Source organism: Microcebus murinus, chromosome 15 (genome assembly GCF_040939455.1).
Source record: "Microcebus murinus isolate Inina chromosome 15, M.murinus_Inina_mat1.0, whole genome shotgun sequence".
Taxonomy (NCBI): domain Eukaryota; kingdom Metazoa; phylum Chordata; class Mammalia; order Primates; family Cheirogaleidae; genus Microcebus; species Microcebus murinus.
Window position 1 is genome coordinate 37,569,289 of NC_134118.1, and position 20,562 is coordinate 37,589,850.

The following is a 20,562-nucleotide window of genomic DNA, read 5'->3' on the forward strand; positions in this document are numbered from 1 at the left end:
CATAGAAATAATGGAGAGGAAGTTGGAGACTAAGAACTTCTTGCAACCAGGGGGGACAGGGTTTCCAGGGGTTTCCATCTCAGTTTCAATAACTAAGGTCTAAGATGATATGAGCCCAAACTTTAACATATTCAAATGATTCATATTTTCTTATCAAATCAGTTTTTACTAATTAAAATGGTTCAACTTCCCTGACTATTTCATTCCTTAACATCACCAGCCCACATATACTAATATTTGTAGGAATTATTTATGCCTTCCTCTGCCCCTACACAAACAGTCCCATTCCTTCTTATAAATCATCATATTCAAGCTCCTTATTATTTTGGCTGCTTTTCTAGAATTCAGTCCCATTTTTCAACACTCTTCCCAGAGTGTTGCTTAACTGCAGTACTAAAAATTCTTGACATTTATAGTACTTTCCACATCTCACTACTATAGTCTTTAGTGTTAAAAAAAAAATCTTCCACTTTATTGCTTTAAATATCTTTTTAGATTAAGGCATATCACAGTTTTAATGCCATAAAAAACTGGAAAAGTCGGTGAGAATCTGTCTTCTGCTATGTTTCTGCAGATGCCACATACCCTGACCACAGAGTGAGGACAAAGGGGTTGACTCCACCAAGGCACTGTCAACCTTGGAGACTGCCCCTTCCCATCCCCTCCCCATCCCCAGGCCCTGTAGCTCTCCAAAGGGCCCTGCAAAGCTCAGGAGGGAAGGTGACCTGCACACCAGTGGGGAATGGGACACTCGTGGACCCCACTCCCAGATCGAGACCAGTGTTGTGCAGGCCTATTCCCCCACCTGGAATTCCCTGCCCCGTGTTTCTGCTCACCCAAATCCTACCACCTTAAGAAGCACTAGTACAGTGGTTAGGAGCACAGACTCTGCCACTTACTGGCTGAGTGACTGCAGGCAAGTTGCTTTACCTCTCTATACTTTCATTTCCTCACCTGCCAAAAGCTCATAGAGTTGTTCTAAAGATTAAATGAGTCAATAGGTATGAAGTTCACAGGGATCTCTAGATAAGTGTCAGCCATCACAAATCATCAGGGCAGCTGCCACTAACTTCACAGAGCATTTCCAGTTTCCTGCCCCTGCAAGTCACTTCTCGTCCTGGCCTCCCATCCCATGTTAGTGACCAGCAAAGGCCAGCACTGCCCTTCAACCTTGCACTATTATCGATGTTCTGTCTTCTCTACTAGACTTGGAGCTTTCTCGAGGCTGAATCCCTATCTGACAATGTATGAATATCTTGTGCAACCACTAACGCACTTCCATACTCGCAGCAGAAGCGAATAAACACTTGTGGAATGAATGAGTGAAGGGGTGACCTTCTGAGTCTTCCCCACTCCTGATCCTCCCTGGAGCTGCTTATATTCCTCATCTCCACCTTCCTCTTTCCAATCCACTCCTCTTCTCCCCTAAAAAGGATTTTTGTGATTCATTCATGTAGCTTGATCCACATGAATAACAAGCTGTCGCTAAGGCTCATCTACACAGCTAGGAACCAAGAATCAAAACCGTGTTCACTAATAAAGCCAGGAGAACACCCAGCAGGGAGATCACTAGTAGGGAAAATCTTTAGAGTGGCTCCATCAGTGGCTGGGATGTATCAACCCAGCTCTCCTCTGGGGTCTTGGCCTTTCAGTTTGGCACCAAGCACCATCAAGCTCTCGATTCAAAAGCAAGGAGCCCTGGGTTATGGTCCCTACCTGACAACCAAAGCTAATCATGTAATGCCTCAGTTTGTTTCTCTGTGAAATGGGGCTATTGCCTACCTGACCTCCCTTCTAGAGTTAGAAAGCAGTGAAAGGACTTTGAATATAAGAAAATTCAAGGTTGAAGTATTCAACTCTATGGTTTAGAAAGTATTTGAAGAGAAAAAGAAAAGCCTGGCAAGTGGCTGGACCTCAGAGTCCAGCAGCGTCAAGGGTAGTAATGTGGCAACTGGCACCAGGATGCCGCCTGCTCTGGGGCAGCGGTCACACGGGCTTTCACTGCTGTTGGAAGCATTATTAGTGCGGCAGCTCATTTTCCACCGAGGCTGCCAGGTGGCAAAGGACATGCAGGATCTGCGTGATGGAGCATTGCCACTGCAGAGGCCAGAGCTGTGTTGCACCCCTCATAAAAGTGTCCAACAAGCACTCAAAGGCACCTTAAGAAAAAGGCAGGGAGGAAGGGAAGCATAAATAAATTTTAGAATTAGGAATGGTTTCTGAAATGCTGCCTTGGGTCTGAAAAGCTGCAATAAAAGGTTTTCAAAACCAATACTGGGAAGATTTCAGAAGTGAGGAGAGAGATGTTACACGTTCTTCTCCTTGGTGCAGTGTTAGGCAAAGGGTACAGCACACAGACCCTGGAAACTGGCCCATTACCATGCTTCCTAATAATAAATTGTTCTGTGTCGCAGTAAGAATAGGGAGCCCAGATTTGGCACATTTATAGGCAAAAGATCCAAAAGTCAGCTTTATACAAGAGGATAGGAAACTTGACCATTCTGTGAGTTTAGAGATTTTTTTTTATCTTGGGGGGAGGGTGTCACTTTGCTCACATGAAAGAAGTTAGAAAATTAATCTGAAAAACTCAGTTATAAGGAAAAAGTCTTACATCCCAAGAGAAGCTTCCTACAAGTCAAAGTTCCCTGAGTGCCAAAGACCTTTCTTAAAAAGCACTGACCCCAGCTGACTAATCCGACAGTCTTATGCAGTGAGAACAAGTTCCCCTGCGCACACATCTTACAGCCATGGCCCCAGACAATGTGTAGCCAGGACAAGGCCCAAGGTGTGAGTGACCCCACCACCCTCCTGAACGTGTTGGTGAAGGCTCAGTGCTCAGTGTGTGTGCATCTGTCTTCTTGAATTAGGCAGGACAGACTCAGGCACTTGAGCTTCATGACTACCCTGGGCTGACTACCCTGGGCTTCTCATTTCAGCTTTCTCATAAGAAAATGAAGCCAAGGGCACCTTTCTTGCCCATTTCACAGTGCTGTTTGACAATAAAAATTGACTGCCTGGGAAAGCACTTTATAAATTGTAAAATACAAATGAAGACCAGGCCTGAAGTACAATGTAAAAACACTACAGCCACCATCTGTCTAGGAGATGCAAAAATGGCCACAATATATTGCATCAAGAGGTGGGATTTTTGTTCCAGTCTTGAGTCCACACAGGCCATGTGACTTGCTTTGGCCAACAGAGTGCAGCAGAATTTACCTTGTACAAGCTCCAGGTCTGAGCCACAGATGTGAGTGAGGCCATCCTAGACATCCAGCCGCCTACTGACAGCAGACATACGAGTGAGTCCAGGCAACATCAGCCTGGCCCAGATCAGAAAACACCAAGATGACCACATAGACTCATAAGCAATCAGAAATGCCTTTGTTTAAAGCCAATGCATTTTTGCAGTGGTTTGATACGCACAAAAGCTAACTGATGTACCTTCTTTCACAGGGTGAGTTATAGCAGCATGCTCTCTATTCAGAAGAAAGTTAGCTCATAGAGACCATCCACGTGGCTGAGAGGCCACGTGGGGCCTGAAGCCCACCTTCTCACGGAGATGTGGAAGGTTCTTTCCTTCCACAATGGTCTTGCCTGCTCTTCTCAAAGTCTAAGAGGTCAAAGCCTGGCCCCTTTCACCAGTGGCCATGGCCTCCCTTTCTTTCAAATTCTGCCTTGCAGTACCCTAGCAGCTCATCACAACTCAAGTTCGGGCTTTAGCCGGAACGGATCTGAGAGATGGAGAACATATCCTTCATTTAAAAGTCAAGGGACAGAGGGCCTAGTGAGGCAAAGTGACCAAGATCAAATAGCTACACAGAGGAAGGATCAGGCCAGCCTTCAGAGTTCTGGATTTTTTTTTTCCAGCTTCTTTTAAAGGTTAAACAATTGCTCTGAGTTTCATTTCTGACTCTCACTCCCAGTCTTGTTTCTGATCACTTGCTTTAGCCCAGGACAGAGAGCCCTACTCTCTCCATTGTTCACCTGCCACAAAGAAGCCTGACTTGTCCGTGTGTGGAAAAGTAAAAGCCACTGCAATATGGGGCATTTCCTAGTTTGCTCCCATCGAGGCATAAGTCACAGCTCAAAGGACAACAGTCATCAAATCTGTCCAACCAGAACTTAAATAAGGCAAAGCAGCATTGCCCGTGGGCCCAGCAGACAGTAGGACCACTCTCACTCTCCTCAGCACCCACCCACCTCCCACCCCCACTTAACTGCCAGGCTGCCCAACACCTCCTCTAAAGCTGATAAAAAGGAACTCTTGGGAATTATAGGCTGAGCATAAACTTTACTTCTCCCAGACCAAACAGTTTTTTACCTCCTAGAGCCCTGGAGCACATTTATTTTTGGCCCAAGAGCCTCTGGAAACATTAAAAAGAACAGATGCCCTCCTCAGGACAGGGTTGACCAAAAAATGGCTTGGGGAGTGCACATAATGCCTCTTTCTGGCCCGTAGATGCTGTATTATTCATTCTAGACAACATCTCACACATCAGCTCCTCCCTGGAACCACTCTTGGTTTGGAAGACAAATGCCCTGCTAGGCCCTCCAAAGAGGGAACAGGCCAAGTGTGAGCAAGGCAGATTTTTGTTTAGGTTTAAGGACACTAAGAGGAGGCTCCTCCTTGTTGGGTAAAAATGAAAGTATCTTTGGATGCTTCTTGTGCAGCGTCTGTGAACCCAAACCAGCAGGCTGGGGAGATGGAGGGACGTAATGTACCTTTGGTTAATGCCGCAGGGGTCACGTCAGACATGTCCACTCGGAAGAGCAGGTATTGCTGGGCTTGTATAAGGAGTCCCGGGAAGTCTCTCTCCACAGAAGCAAACTGTTCAATCTTGTTTTTCACAGATGCAAGGACCTGTCAAAAACAGCATTAATGATGTTAACGTTTCACAGTGGAATTCCACCCTCTGTTATCAATGTATCTGTCAGGTATAGCCCTCGTTACAGGAACTATTATGACATTAAGCATTTGTTCATTTTTAACTGCCTGGGTGGTCTGTGTAGGGCACCCTCAAAACATCAAACTAAATGAAGCTTTGCAGTTTGTCTACAGTAATCTACACAGCTAGCTTAATAGGACAGGGAAGGAAAGCAAATGAATTAGAACAGAGAGATTTTTGAAAAACTAAACAAAGGGAAAGAGAGAAGCAGTCCTGCAAATTAGCACCCACGAAAGCAACAGGTAAGGATGTGGGTTCAGCTAACTTACCTGGTAGAGAGAGCGTACGCTTGGCTGAAAAACCATATTGGTATTGAGCAGAAAGGAGCGCAGGAGTGGCTGGGGGTAGCTGGCTAGCTGAGTAATGATCCCAATAAGCAGCAAATTAACATGTAAAGAGTTCTCCAGCATGTTCTCCAGCTTTGACAGGACCACGCTGATGAATGGGCCTGCAGGAAGAACACAAGGCTTCAGGGCTGGCTGGGCTCAAGGGGATGTCTTTCTTCATCACCTGCAGAACCCCTGGAGCCACAGCTCCCAAACCACCACAGGCTCACAGGTGCAAACCCAGACACAAGTACAGCTAGGTTTCCTCCTGCCTCAAGACCAAAATGGAAAACAAACCACCACAACAAAAAGAAAACAGAAAAACATGCATAGGAACTAATATTATGACTCTACCAGTGGTTTTAATACTTACTAAAATTACCACAGATCTTGAAAAAAATATCAAAAAATTTAATTTTTAAAAATTAAAATATGCTTTTCTATATTGTTTCTGTATTTCTTGGGGCTATCAATGCTTAAAACATGACAGTCATCACCTTATGATGCCATGGACTGTAGGGTTTCAGGCAAACATTAGAGCCCTTAATTAAAAGCCTTGGTAACAAAAAAATCTTTATTTGTTAAAGAATACCAAAAACAAGACCAGGTGCAGTGGTTCACTCCTGTAGTCCTAACACTTTCGGAGGCCTAGGCAGGAGGATTGCTTGAGGCTAGGAATTTGAGACCAGCCTGGGCAACAGCAAGACCTCATCTCTACAAAACATAAAAAAAATTAGCGTGGACATGGTGGCCTACACCTGTTGTCCCAGCTGCCTGGGAGACTGAGGTAGGAGGATCACCTAAGCCCAGGAGTTGGACGTTGCAGTGAGCTATGATGATGCCACTGCATTCTAGCCTGGGTGACAGAGCAAGACACTATCTCAAAAAAAAAAAAAAAAAAAAAAAAAAGAATACCCAAAACATATAAATTATGTTTATCAGATAGCAACACTGAATAGGGATTGTCTATCCTGAACAAGCACTCTGAGAAGGATTCTGCTTTGTCAAGTGTCAGAATGTGGAAGAATGAAAAAAGACAGACGAGAGGTGAATGAGCCCCTGGGCCTCTTGGTAACCACGCTTCAGCTTTCAGATGAGAGAGAGAGAGGAGAAGGGACTCTGTTTTGGGAGATATAGTTTGGTGTGTCATAGACTTCTTAAAAAAGAAAATCCACATGACTATAAAAACAGTCATAAAAAAAAGTAGTTCATAAAAAATTAGTCATACAAAAGCATTTTGTAAAAAAAATAGGCAAAAAGGAGCTCCTGCTACTTAAGGTCACTAGAAAATTAATATGCTTTATGTTTGAGTTCATTGAAGACAGGGAAAACAAAAAAATAGATCTGGCATTAATAAAATTACTTGAAGATGTTTTAAATTTTTACCATAAAAGTGTTCCATTAAACAAAATCGATAAGAATTTTGTACTTCCCCCAGTGGAGCTATTGATGATGCAACTACAGCATGGCATATTTATGACAAAAGCACACGGCCCTTGATGAGTAAACACGCCTTCTGAAGATTTCACCAAAATCAATACGAGTTTAACAAAAACATGCTTCATCACAAGAGGCTTCATTCAGAAGGCCCAGGTAGTGTAAGACAGTAAAACCCTTTGCAAGGAAACAGATGGTCTCTGTGAAAAGTAGTAACACCAAACCTAAACCTTTTACCCACCAGGTGAGTAACAGGGTAACTGTAATAATATTCCTGTTTCTAAGAATACTGAGGATGTCTCTAAGAGGTCTGAGAAAACAGAAGAGGCGCCATCCCCCTCATGTTGTAAAGTTTAGCCTCAACTGCCCCATTCTTCGGATGGGAGGCTGAGCCCTTCAGTTACTTCCATGACATAGGAGGTCAATGAACTCTTCAGATACAGAGTCCTCAGAGGCGCTTACAAAACAAAAGTGGGAGAGTTTGCCAAACACATTCAGAAACTCGGGATTGGAACCCCTCAGTTTGAAAGCAACTAATGATTTTCCCATCAAGAACCCCAGAAATGTCACTAGAAACTCTTATTAAGGCATTACAACACAATTTTGGCTTTCTAGGGAGATCTATAGGCTGCTGTCCTAGCCTCCTTGAGTTGAGGCCCAGTCTTTCTCTGTCCCCTCCTGCCTGCTCCCCTGCAGTCCTGGGATCAGCATCTATTTCCTTCCAGATGGAACAAAAACAGGTGAATTAAGACAGATCAGGGGAGCAGCATCTCCTAGGTCCCTAATGTAATCTCTCAGCTTCTCTTCCTCCGTCCCAGACTGTACTTGGCCTCATCCGGCCATGCTACAAACCCTGAACTGCTGACCATGCAGTGAACAGGGGAGACCACTACTATTAAGGGGGGGGGGGATCACCAGCTTAAACCCCATACCCCATGGAGAGTAAGAGCGTGTCATCGTTGTCTCATTTGAATGGCAGAATATTAGGTCAAGGCCAGTAGACTGTCATATAAAACAGTCTACTTTGATGTTATAATTAATATCCACTAGTAACATTAATTACAACTTGTTAGCCATGTGCAATCAAAAATACTTATTGAGCATTTTCAAATTAATGTTTTATTCTTACTTGGTTTCTAGCACTTAAATACTGCTTAGCAAAAAGTAGTTGCTGGGTAAACTGGTAAGCAGCTGAAAATCAGAAGACTCAGCTACAATTTAGAAAGCCACAGGTGTATGTGGAGAATGTTGGGTATATTTTCTTCCCACATCTCCTAGGAGGACAGAAGAACTCCATACCCGTAAAATATTTAATTTTTCAGAGTCACCAGTACCTCACGGCCCCTCCCTGCCATTCACCTCTCTCCCTTCACGTGCCCACATCCCCTGCCTCCATCAACCCTGCACCCTCTGCCTGTATTTCCTCACTCCGAGGATGGGGCTGCCAGCGATTCTACACCTCGGCACTGTGCACACATCTCCCAAGTGTGGACCTGCATCTCCACCTCCCCCTGCCAGCACTGCCTCGGGTCAGAGTCTCGCCATTTCTTGTCTGGACTCCAGAACAGTGCTTCTACCTTAAGAGAGATTAAAATGATTTAAAAAAATTTTTTTCAAACATTGTAAGGATATAAAATGAAAAACAAGCCTACCCCCTCGAGGCAACTCCTGTTAACAGATTCTAGTGTATTGTTCCAGAAATATTTTGTTATACAATAAAAATAATAATTGAGTTATTATTGAAAACATGTATTAAATACATCCTATGTGCTAGGCAGTGTTCTAAGCACTTTTTATGTATCAACTCACTTAAGATTCACAACCCTAGGAAGTATATTTATTATTTATCCCTATTTAAAGATGAGGCAAAATGGATAAGTGCAAACAGCTACAGCTATTAAGTAATGGAGACAGAATTTTGATTCAAATCATCTGATCTGTTTCCAGTACTCTTTTTTTTGGTGGGGAGGGGAGGGCGGTGGTGCAGAGAGAGGGTCTTGCTCTATTATGCAGGCCAGAGTGCAGTGGCTCAATCATAGCTCACTGCAGCTTTAAACTTCTGAGCTCAGGCCAGCCTCCTGCCTTGGCCCTCCAAGTAGCTGGGGCTGCAGGCACATACAACCATGCTGGGCTGTGTTCCCAGTACCCTTAACTAATCCATCATCTTGCCACCCACGGGTATAAGAGTATGTGTGTGTCTCTCTTTCTGTAACTCCTGGTATTTTAAACACTATATCCTGGAGATTGCCTCATACCAGCATATACAGAGCTGTCTCATCTCAGGACCACAAAATATTGGATTGTTAGGGGTGATGCATGAGTAAGCCAGTCTCCTACTGGGGGATATTTGGGCATTTGGGTTGTTTCCAGTCTTTTTCTATTAATATTATAAACAATGCTGAAATGAACATCCTTGTATATATATCTTGTCTCATAAGTATGAATACAGCTGTGAAAATATTCCTAGAAACAGAACTACTAGATCAAAACACTCATGCATCCTGAATTCTGGTATGACAAGAGTCTCTCACTTATTCTTCCTGGCACCAACTTCTCCCCACTCCAGTCCTCTCTCCACACTGTGACCAAAGCTGGCTTTTCCAGATCCAGTCATGTTACTCCCCAGCTTTAACACTTCAAGGGCTTCTTCAGTGCCAGGGGCACAAGGTCCCTATTTCTCAGCTTGGCCCAAAGGCCCCCCATAAGCTGGCATCAACCAAGCTTTTTGGCTCCCTCAGCCACCATCTCGCCCACACAATCCATGCTGTCACACGCCATGGGCTGTCAGGCTTGGTCTTCCTCCTGTTGTCTCCTCTGCCTGGACTATCATTCTCATCCACTTTCCCCTGGGGACTTCCCCTCCTCTGGGACGCCTTTCCCACTGCGCTCCCATCCGACGTGGCATACAACGACTAATAATGCATCTCTCACTGAGACAGTACAGTCCTTTGTTGGTGTCTCCTCTGAAAGTCTGTGAGTTCCTTTAATTTTGTGTGCTTACTTCCTAGCATAGAACCTGCCAAACACTAGAGGGTCAACAAAAGATTGTTGAATACATGAATAAATAAAATAAGATAGATGGAATGCTTTGATTTTGCTGGGAAGTGAATTCATTTCATTGGAAATCAGATTCCCTGGAGAGAAGGAAGTTAAGCCTAATGCACAGAATACACTCAGAAGTTTGGACACTACAAAGCACACATACAGTGAAAGAGAAAAGATGTTTCCTGAAGCTGTGTACAAGTTTCAAAGGAGGAAAAAGGCAAGGTTTTAGTTACCATTACCTATATGTATCAAAGAACTCCCATTATGTCTTGAGACTTTTCCAGTTCTCAGGTGTATTATATGTAAAATATTGATGTTATTTAGTAAGGTATTGTATTAGTTTTTTGTGTTTTTTTTTTTTTGCCCTAAGCTATACTTTGTTTCCTCAATTTACACATTTCCCAGGGATAAAGCTCCTTTACAAGAAAGCTAGCATTCTAAAGAACAGCTTTCATTAGCCACGGGTGGCCCTAATGTCCTACAAGAAGGCGAGACTGTGTGATGTGTGCTAGGTTATTTCTACCCCTTTCCCTCTGACTGAGCTGTCCTGCCTCCCTCCCTTCCCTGTCCCCCTTATCTGCTGGGAAAGTGAGATTATCTAATCCTTTTTACTTATGATTGACTGATTGAATTTTAATTAAAACTTGTTCACACTGAAATGTTATCTCAACTAGAACCCAAGCCTTTTAATTGTGGAATTAAAAGCTTTCTTCTTGTTTATATAAATCTTCAGGCATCAGTAAATAGATGAATAAGTATCAGAGGAGGGGGGTGGAAGAGCTCTGAAGTCACATTAAGCCTACTTGGCTGGCTGGAGGTGGCAATCTGCTTTCATCTGCTTGAGGCGACCCTGGGAGGTGGACGCACAGCCCCTCCTCACCAAGCTTTTCCCTGCTAACCAGGGAAGGACAAGACTCAGCTGAAGCTGCTGGGGGCTCCCTGTCATAACACTGGGAATGACGTCCCCAGTCTCAGTCAATCCTCACAGGGGCACATGGAGGGTCAGGGGTGCCAAGGCTACGTGGCTGGTAAGTGCTACAGCCTGGATTCACCCAGGCCTGGCTCCAGAGCTGCTGTCTGTCTGTCCCTGCATGTTGCTAGCATCTTCCAGCACCTCTCCTTGCTCCCTGGACCCCATGCAGGGGTCCCCAGCCTTCCCAGAGCTTAATGAAGCCTCTCCTCTGTGGCAGTTCCCTCTGCACCACAATTTGCAGATTCACATTTCACTGGCTAATGTCTAATGATGTCTTCTATCGCAATTCCTCACCCCAATGTACTTATCTGTGTCCTATCCCTTTGCCTCTTACATGATTTCTACCTGTTGCTGGTGGTGTATCACTTTCACACACCCACTCTTTAGAAGAGGTATGAGTTTATGTGGGTCTACTCAGCTTATTTTTGGATAAAGGTTTTGTAATGATCTGAAATGAGCTCCCAGGCAAAGGGAGAACTAACCCCAGTGGCCTCTGATATATGTACACAGCTATTGTCTTTCAACAAGCATGCTGAGCAATGACTGCATGCCCTGTGCCCTGTTCGGGTGCCAGGGACAGAGCAGAGAACAAAAGCACCTCTGCCCTCATGGAACACACATTCTAGTGGGAGAGATAGTAATTTTTAAAATACACATATAAATAAGTGCCAAGAAGAAAAATAAGTTAGACTAAAGGAAATGTGGATTAAATAAGACTGGATTCTTGTGTGGTTTAATCAGTCCTATTACTTGACCACAGACATATCAAGAGACATTACTAAACAGTAAAATTTAACCCCTAACAGAAATAAGAATATCATTACAAGAATGACAAAATAAAAATAAAACCACCCTTCTTTGCTCTTTACAAAAATATTTTCAGCCCTGTGTTAGGAAAACTGATGATGCTTCTTACCTTTACCTACCTTATTTTCCTGTTCCAAAATGTACAAGTACTTTCAAAAGCAGAAACCACAAACCAATTTAAGATCGTCACCTGTGAACGGGGTGCTTTGAGTCCTCACAGGATGGTGACTGGCAAAGGCAGTCTCGTCTCTCACCCCAAATGGGGAAGGCACAGTCTCTACAGCAGGGGCTTCCACTGTGAAAGAGTCGAAGTCATCCTCTTCCTCTTCTAGTGCCTTCTTCCCCTCCTCCTCCTCCTTTTCTCCTTTGCTCTCTTCTTCCTTTCCTTCCTCCTCCTCTGGGAGCAGCAAGGGATTAGGTGTGGGGAAAGTCTGCTCTATCAAGCCCTGGGTGTCAGAATCCAGTTCCTTTATGATCTGGTCATACTGGGCAATGAAATCTTCACTCTCTGGGTTGATAACCATCAAGTTTGAATTGTGCTCTGCATCAGAGACAGGGGGTGCTAACTCTAAGTTTGATTCTGGGCCTACTTCAGGCTCACTCTCTTGCTTTGGCTCCTTGGACACATTTGGAAATAGGTCTGAACTGTCCCTATTGTGTTCCTCCTCTGAATCAATCTCTGGCTGGGGGCAGAGGAGGGGGCCGTTGTTCATAGGTTCACTCTGAACCCTGGTCTGGGCTTCAGCTGGTGGCTTTGCGGTTTCCTCCTCAGCATCCTTGGTGTCCTCAGAGTCCTTCTCAGCACAGAGCCTGTACACCATCACATCGTCCTGAAAGTCTGACTCCTCGATGTAGGACCCTTTGAAGAGCAAGATGGCATTCTTCTTCATCTCCTGGATATGTTTGGGGGGATCAATGGGCGCTGGGGGGCCTGAAGCCTCCAGATCATCATAAGGCTCTGACGAGCCCACATCAGCCCCTGAAGAGATCCCAGTGTCATAGCTGTCATCCCATTCCAGCTCCGTCTGGGTCTTGTCCTTTCTGGGAGCCAGCTGAGGTCCAGTCTTCCTGGGGAGTTGCTGTGGGAGCCCAAACACAGGGCAGGCTGAGCTCACACCGCCCTCCTCTGTCAGACTTTGGAGAAACGTCTCTGGGTCGGGGGAGTCCCCGTCATACAGAGCGGACCAGACGTGGCAGTCCCTCATGCAGCGCAGGATGTTGGTGTGGGCCTCCCAGAGGTACTGCAGGTAGCTGATGTCCAGGGCTTTCCCATACTCCACAATGCAGGCCGACGGGGAGAATGCCTCCGGGAGCGGCTGCTCCATGGACCCTGCACAGGAGGCAGAAACCAGTCAGAACAAGAGAGGTGTGGGGACAACTGTGGTGGGTGGGGATGTGGCCCATTGGGCTAAGACTTTGTCTCACCAGCTACTTAGGTCTGATAATGTCTGATTAAATGATTTCTGAATAATAAAAAATGATTAGGGTGTAAGAAGGAAAGATAATAATAGAAACTCTACCCTCACAGAAGATATAAAACCAACACAGATAGCTATGACCAATGGAAAACAGTTATTTGGTCTCAGTTACTAGAGAAAGAAGAGCTACGATGGCAACCTCTCGGGCTGTTGAGATGGAACAATTAGGTAACATACCTAATATGGTACCTGCCACAGGGCAGGTAATAAAAAGTTTTTGGAATCTAAAGTAGAAGGACAGTTAATCCATGAATTTGGGAACCAGATTTTCTGTAGAAAAACCCTGGGTTTTTAGAAAAGCTTCTTAACTCATTCTGCCTTCCTGGGCTATGGGGACTATATCAACTGGTCTCGTACAATAAAGTTACATTCACTACAGAAGATATTTTCACTAAGAATGCTTCCTATGTTACCATGACTGCCTTTGATATTAAAAGTTCCAACTTTATTACTGAAATAACTGTGAAAACATCTGCATTTAAGTTTACATTTTCTCTCACAAGAAAAAAGACTCAGACAAGGAAATTATATGTGTATGTGTGTGTGTGTGTGTGTGTGTATGTGTATATATATTTCTTCTGCCATTTCCTGAACATCTGATATGTTGCAGATGCTTTATCAATGCTGTTAATTCTCCCAATGATCCTAAATGGTAGATACTATTTTCTCCATTTACAGATAAAGAAATTGAGGCTCAGAGGTGAAAGAATACCCAATCCAAATTGTGGCAGAGCCACAATTCAAGCACAGGCTATTTCATGATAACTTCCATTCTTACTTACTGCCACACCTGTGCAAGCTTCATGTCTCTTCATGATCTAAATCTCTAACAGACTGGGCCAGAACTGAGCCTTTAAGGGTGCATATTAGTGATTAGAGTACACAGACATCATTCATTTCCTACAGCTCTACTGCTAAAAAGTTAGTGTTTATCTCTTATCTACTACAAACAACATTTGCTGAGCACTTACTACATACCAGGCAGTCTTCTAAGAGTTTTACATATCTTAACTCATCCTTAGAATAATCCTTTGAGGTAGGTACTATTTTACAGAAAAAAAAAAAAATTTAGAAAGGTTAAGTAATTTACCCAAGAAAGTAGCTGAGCCAAGACTAGGGTTTCTACTTTTTTGAGCAAATTACTTACCACTGCACAATAATTACTCTAGCTATCTCCTATGTGACCATCCATCCGTTAGGGTGTTTATCTGCTGTTAATACAAACCCAGTGGCAGGACAATAGAATGAACGTGGAATTTAGAATCAGAGAACCTACCAGCTGTATAACCTTGACCTAGTCAATTCCTCTGAGTTTGTCTCTTCATCTGTAAAGTGGGAATACTATTATACATTCTTCAAAGCATAAAAAGTGATCACATGGAGAAAGAAGTTAGCAAGTTATGGACAATCATGTTTAATTTGAATTTTGAATTCTGAGGCAAAGTTAGCCACAAAATCATTCTTGAAACAACTGTTATGGTAAATTTAAAAAAACATTACTTTTTAAATGTTTTAAAAAATAACTTAGGTAAGAAAATATAAGATAACCACACTAGTCTGCCCAACAGAGAAGATAATATATTGTTAAGATATAGCCACATAAATTGTTAATTGCCACACACAAACTGTATCTTTATATAAAGACCAAGAATCAGCAAGACAACCTTAATTTCTAGAAATTATATTTACATCATATATGCTGATATTTTCTTAGTCAAGTAACTTGGCTTTTAAATCTATTTTATCTAAGAGGAGTGTGGCTGGGTGGACAGAACGACATTGTTGGGGTGGATATCAGAATACAGATAGGAAACACTTGAGTCAACACCAGGACTGGACCATTTCCTAGTGGTCACAGGACAACAAAATGTTCCTGAACTGAAACAGCCATATGACCATCAAAGATACACAAATTCCCCCTTGCTCCAACTGCCTGTCAGGGGACCAAGGTTGATAGAAGGGGCCATTTAAACTTCACTTGTATGATAGCTGGCAAACAGCACCTGAGTATTATAATACCTGTAAAAGCAGTATTTATGAAAGCCCCTCATTACGTCAATCAAATGAATCAGACACTGTTGTCGTATCACAAAAATTTGTTCAAGTTTTATAATGATATATAATAATAATAGATATATATAATCATTTAGAAATTATATATTTCCAAAAATGGCATTTTGGGAAGTAAAGTAAAGGCTAACTCTATCTCACCTATGGCCATAACCATACCTCTCACCCCGATTTTGTTTTAGAAGACATGCTCTACATATTTTCATTCATTTGGGCTTGGAGGATGCCAGCAGAGGATGTCACCAGAAAGTCCACTTAAAGTACAGGTCTGGCCTGAAGTGGGTGCTTCAATGAACACTCATTACAAAGTGTCCATAACTCCTTACAAGCAGAAAAGCATCCCCCAATTGGTCATTCCTAAAAGAAACTGGACTCACTATATTATTCCCTACCTATTCGAATAGACATCCATCCCCAGGAGAGATGGATTTGGCATCCTTTTGTTTGAAGATCATCACCAGCACATTCCTACCTGGACTATCGTGCGTATCCTTTGACCAGAGAATATAATCCCTCTCTTGGTTCCCAAGCGTCAGAGTGATTCCACTGGAGCAGCAGACAGGGGTCAAGGCAAGCAGCTTGGCCGCAGAAACAGAGTAACAGTCTCTCTCCTTCACGGCCCACCTTTGACTCAGCATCATGTGATTGCAGGGGATTAGATACCTAGAATGACAAAAAAGAGCCACATTCAGTCTCCACAATGTCCTAAACCTAGGGTCCTCAAACTTTTAAAAAAGAAGGCCAGTTCACTGTCCCTCAAGACCGTTGGAGGGCCAGACTATAGTTTAAAAAGAACTATGAACAAATTCTTACACATACTGCACATATCTTATTTTGAAGTAAAAAAACAAACAGACAAAAACACCCGCATGTGACCCACGGGCTGTAGTTTGAGGACGCCTGTCCTAAACCATCACCAAGACTAACATTCTAAACCGTAATAGGGACTGGTCATGGCCAGGGGTGGACTCATCCTCTCCTGGCTCTCAATCCACCTGCCATACCCTAGTGCCCATACTTGTCAAGTGCTTCTTTCTTCCAACAGAACCTCTGTGCAGGGCATTTAAGGGCCTTCACAGTTTACCCCACACAAACTTCATTTCTTACCAATCCCTTTTTGCCTCTGTGCTTTTCTACCCATTGTACCCTTCACCTAGAGTGTGTGCTCCTTTTTTCTGCCTAACAGATACCTTTCATCCCACAAAGTCCAGCTTCAGTGTCTGTCACCTTCTCTGCGAAGGCCTCCTGGCTCCCTACTCCAAGACAGAGCTCATCTTCCTCTCCACAATGCTCCCAGGCCTCTATTAAACACTGTTACCTTGTACCACAATCATTTCAGTGTCTGTCTCCTCAATATAATGTGCTTCCACAGCAAGGGCCTTCTTCAATATTTTGTTTTATAGTCCTAGAAACTCTGGATCCTTGTGGCACTCAATAGCAGCGGCAAACACCCACCCCACAGTGTAAACCTCTTCTTATGCTCTCATTAATGACCAGGAAAAAAAATACGGTGGCCAATAACTCACTGAGGATCACTGGGCCCCATTTCACACAAAACACTTTGGGTTTGTGATCAAAAGCATTTTAGTATCATTATGAACCTGGAGATAAGAAAAGCTGGGCAATCATTTCTGACATACCTGGACCACATCAGTGGGCTTCCTGGGCAGAATAAAGTATGTTTAAATGGCTTACTTTCTTAACAGGGAAAATACCATACTGTTTACTTAAACAAAGGTGGAGCAAATGGGATAAAGGACTCAGCCAGGGCCAAGTGTCGCATATGTGTACAGGAGTCAATTCCAGATGAGACAGCTCTTACGGGAATAATCCCAACTTTTCAATAAACCAAAATGGTTTTGTTTCTGTATTCAGCCTTTGAGAAAGCAGAAGTGCAGAAGAAAACAAGCTAAGATTAAATTTTTCATAAAAAAAGATAAAAAGTACAACTTTTAGGGTATATGTCTCTTAAGGCCTAGGAACATTAAGCCGTTTCCCACACCTCCTGCTGATCCAAATGAGGAAAACCTGAGTATATATCAATGCCTGACCCACTGCAAGAGCCTGAGCCAAGGAGAAAAAGAAAGATTCAATTCTTGTTGTGGTACTTTACACTAAAGGTTTTAATAATGCTTTCCAAATATGAAATGACAAACTTGCCACTTAACCTTCAGTTCTAAAAAAAAAAAAAAAAGGCAAACCATTTCTCCAGCACTCTAACTACCTTGTTTAGCTAGGTAAAGGGGTCCTAGTCCCTCCCCTCACTGCACCTGTGGGCATGTACAAACTTAAACTGCTACCATTAAGAACCAGACACAACCATGCATGTCTGATGGGGTGACATCTATTTTAATAAGCTCAGTTTCATGAAAGCCAAAGGTTATAAGAACGAAAAGGAAAGATGGAGGCAGACAGAATGGGAAAGGAAGGAGCTCTGCTCTAATGCTCAGCTCAGCTTTGGGGACTTTATCTGAGTCCCACTGGAGGAAAATGGATGCCACTGGCAGAAAATGAAGGTGCTCTATTTCACAAGGACCTCTGTGAGTAGAGATGCTCTGGTGGCCAGGAATGACACGGGGACAGAGGTATTCTCCCATTTCTGTCTGAACATGGCACAGTTGGGGCCAAGTGGGCACCAAGGGCAGATGGAGGGGCCAGGGGCACAGCAGGGATAGAGGTGAGGTTGTCGCAACAAAAGGAGCCAGAGAAGGTCAGGAGACCACAGCAGAAGCTGCTGAGGTGACTGTGGAGGAAGACAGGCATGTTCATGAATATATGTAAGACTCTCGCTTGAGGACCCCTGGAAGCAATGGCTAATGCTTTGCAGGAAGCCAAGATCTGACTTGAGGTGGCGGGGGGGGGGGGGGGGGGGGGGGGAACCCTGTCCTGTGGCTGTTGATGTGAACTCCCTTTTTTCCATACGCTGGTGAGGCCTAGGGAAATTCAGATTACACAGGATTTATTATATCCTTATTTTGGTCATTAATTATTTAAGAAATAAACTGCCTCAATGCTTTTATATACTGCAGGAACTCAATAACTACTTACAGCTCAAACCAAGCATATTTCATGATTTAAGTTAACATACATAGATTTCCACTCTTTGTTTGAAGTATTAAAAATGGAACACTGGATCAAAGCTAATAAAGCCATTTATCAAATATCACCAGTGGGTAACTTGAACTTATATTAGAATAAAGAGTTATTGGGAATTTGCAACTTTGAAAATATATGCTTTCAGTAGAAACTAAGAATTTTCTTCTGAGTAAATCAAAGCCAGGGAAATCCCCTAAGAGTTAAAGGAGAGATTCTATGAAATTGGAAATGCAGGAGTCTGTTCAAATGAATAACCACTCTTGGTATTCAAAGCAGTAGTTCTTGGGGGACATTACATTGGTGAAATAAGCCAGGAACAGAAAGACAAGTATCACATGTTCGTTCTCACTCACACATGGGAGCTAAAAAAGTGGATCTCGTGGAAGAAGAGAGTAGAATGGTGGGTACCAGAGGCTGAGGAAAGAGGGAAGGATGAAGAGAAGTCAGTTGTTAGTTAAGAGGTATAATAAATTCCAGTATTTGATATAGTAGGGAAATTATAGTTAACAACAATTTACTGTATATTTCAAAATAGCTAGAAGAAAAGAACTATAATAGTCCCAACACAAAGAAAAGATAAATGTTGGAAGTGATGGATATCTCAATTACCCTGATTTGATCATTACACATTGTATACAGGTATCAATATATATATCACATCTGCCCCTTAAATGTATAAACTATTAAAGATCAATTTTTAAAAAAAGAAAACAAAACAAAATGGTAGTTCTGCTGTGCCTTTAAAATGAAGGGTCATCCCAAAGGAAAGAGTAGAAAAACCATACCTTGACCCTCTGTCTTTCCATCATGTACAGGGAAAGATTAGGAACAGAAGGAATGCAAGAAACTCCCCCAACTGTCAAATATCAACATGAACTGGTTGTCAATAGCAGAAAAATTACTTAGAAATTTAGTACAAGTATTTATCATCAAACTATCTTTTTTATTTTTACTATATTTATTTTGTTTGGAGATTTCAATTAAATTAGGGAAGCAGTAAAAATGATCAGAGACTAACAAGTATCTAACTTTAGAGGTCCAGATTCCTCAAAGCCATCCCTCAACATAACAGGAAAAAATACATTGTCCATATTATCCTGCCTGTTTTCAGTACTTCCCCACCCCTCTACAACCCTGAGTCTATTTCCTATTTTCTTGGATATCATTCATTAAGTTATCATCACTTCTGAAATAATTTAGTGCCAATCAACTGATAGCAAAGAACATGTACTGCCTACTGCTACATTGACCAAAAACAAGCAAAGCAAAACAAAGCAGAGTCCAAGGAGGTAAGTGAAGTGTATCTTCTGAGAGGATGACACCCCCAACAATGCAGCAGTAGGCAAAAATTTGCAAACCAATGCCAGTGGATTTCACAAACATCATTTGTTATTCAAAGAAGTTCTGGCCATATTTCTCCTATGCATTTTCCCTCAGGCTGGCTGGCCCTTTTTGTTTGTTTGTTTGCATGTTTTTTCCTCTCTTCCAGACCCCCAACTCCTATGCAAGATAGAAATGTTCCTCAAGTATTACACACAGCTTCTCTTCAAGCAAAACAGCCTCTATCTGAACACAATAGGCAATGCAGTTCAGAAACCTAACAATGGACCAGCACTTCTGAAAAAAACACCCTAACCAGAATATTCAGAAATAGCATTCAATTAAGCAATTAAACTGTGTCTCTACTGAGACATTCTGGGAGCATGGTGGTGATCTGTCACTTCTCTGCTTGTCAGCATTTCCTGCCTGCCTTTGTCCTATCGCATGTCACATCTGTGGCAGTGGACAATTTCTTCTTGGCTGTCTGCTCTCCAGAATATCCTCTCTTTTGGGGCACCTTATTTCAGCTCACTTTTCTGACATTTTGCCAAATGAAAGAAACTATTAGCAGTTACAAATGGATTATCGATTTGAAATGTTGATATTTAAGAGTATTTGAGTTGCAATGAAAATTGACACATGGTTATTATTTATCACATAATAAATACCTTCATTAAAAGCATCCACATAATCCTCACTGCTCTACTACCTCTCAGATCTACAAGGACATCACATACATTCAAATGACTGCAGTGGCAGCAACAACAAAAAGGATGCATGATAAATCTATTTTTTATGTCCCTTAAAAATAATATTTAAATGACTAGAAGAATAAACATTTCTTATTGTCCTTGATTTTGATACAGATTCTAAATCAGAAAAGAATTGTTTTCGTTATTTTTTTTCTCCTTCCAAAGTTGTTTTTTTACTTGTATAAATTTATGGGGTAAAAGTACCATTTTGTTAAATGTATAGATTGCGTAGCAATAAAGTCAGGGCTTTTATGGTATCCATCATTCGAATAACACACATTGTACTCATTAAGTAATTTCTCATCATCCACC

At 42.6% G+C, this 20,562-nt stretch overlaps 1 protein-coding gene across 1 annotated transcript in view; it reads right to left on the bottom strand.

Moving 5' to 3' along the window:
- The window catches only part of FHIP1A (FHF complex subunit HOOK interacting protein 1A), a 225,921-nt gene that overhangs the window by 7,964 nt on the left and 197,395 nt on the right, over positions 1-20,562 (bottom strand). The window contains exons 9-12 of the mRNA XM_012783711.3: positions 15,555-15,745; positions 11,725-12,864; positions 5,216-5,394; positions 4,723-4,861 (exon numbers count right to left, since the gene is read on the bottom strand). Coding sequence (XP_012639165.1) covers positions 4,723-4,861; positions 5,216-5,394; positions 11,725-12,864; positions 15,555-15,745 — 1,649 coding nt within the window. The remainder of the gene's footprint in view (positions 1-4,722; positions 4,862-5,215; positions 5,395-11,724; positions 12,865-15,554; positions 15,746-20,562) is intronic.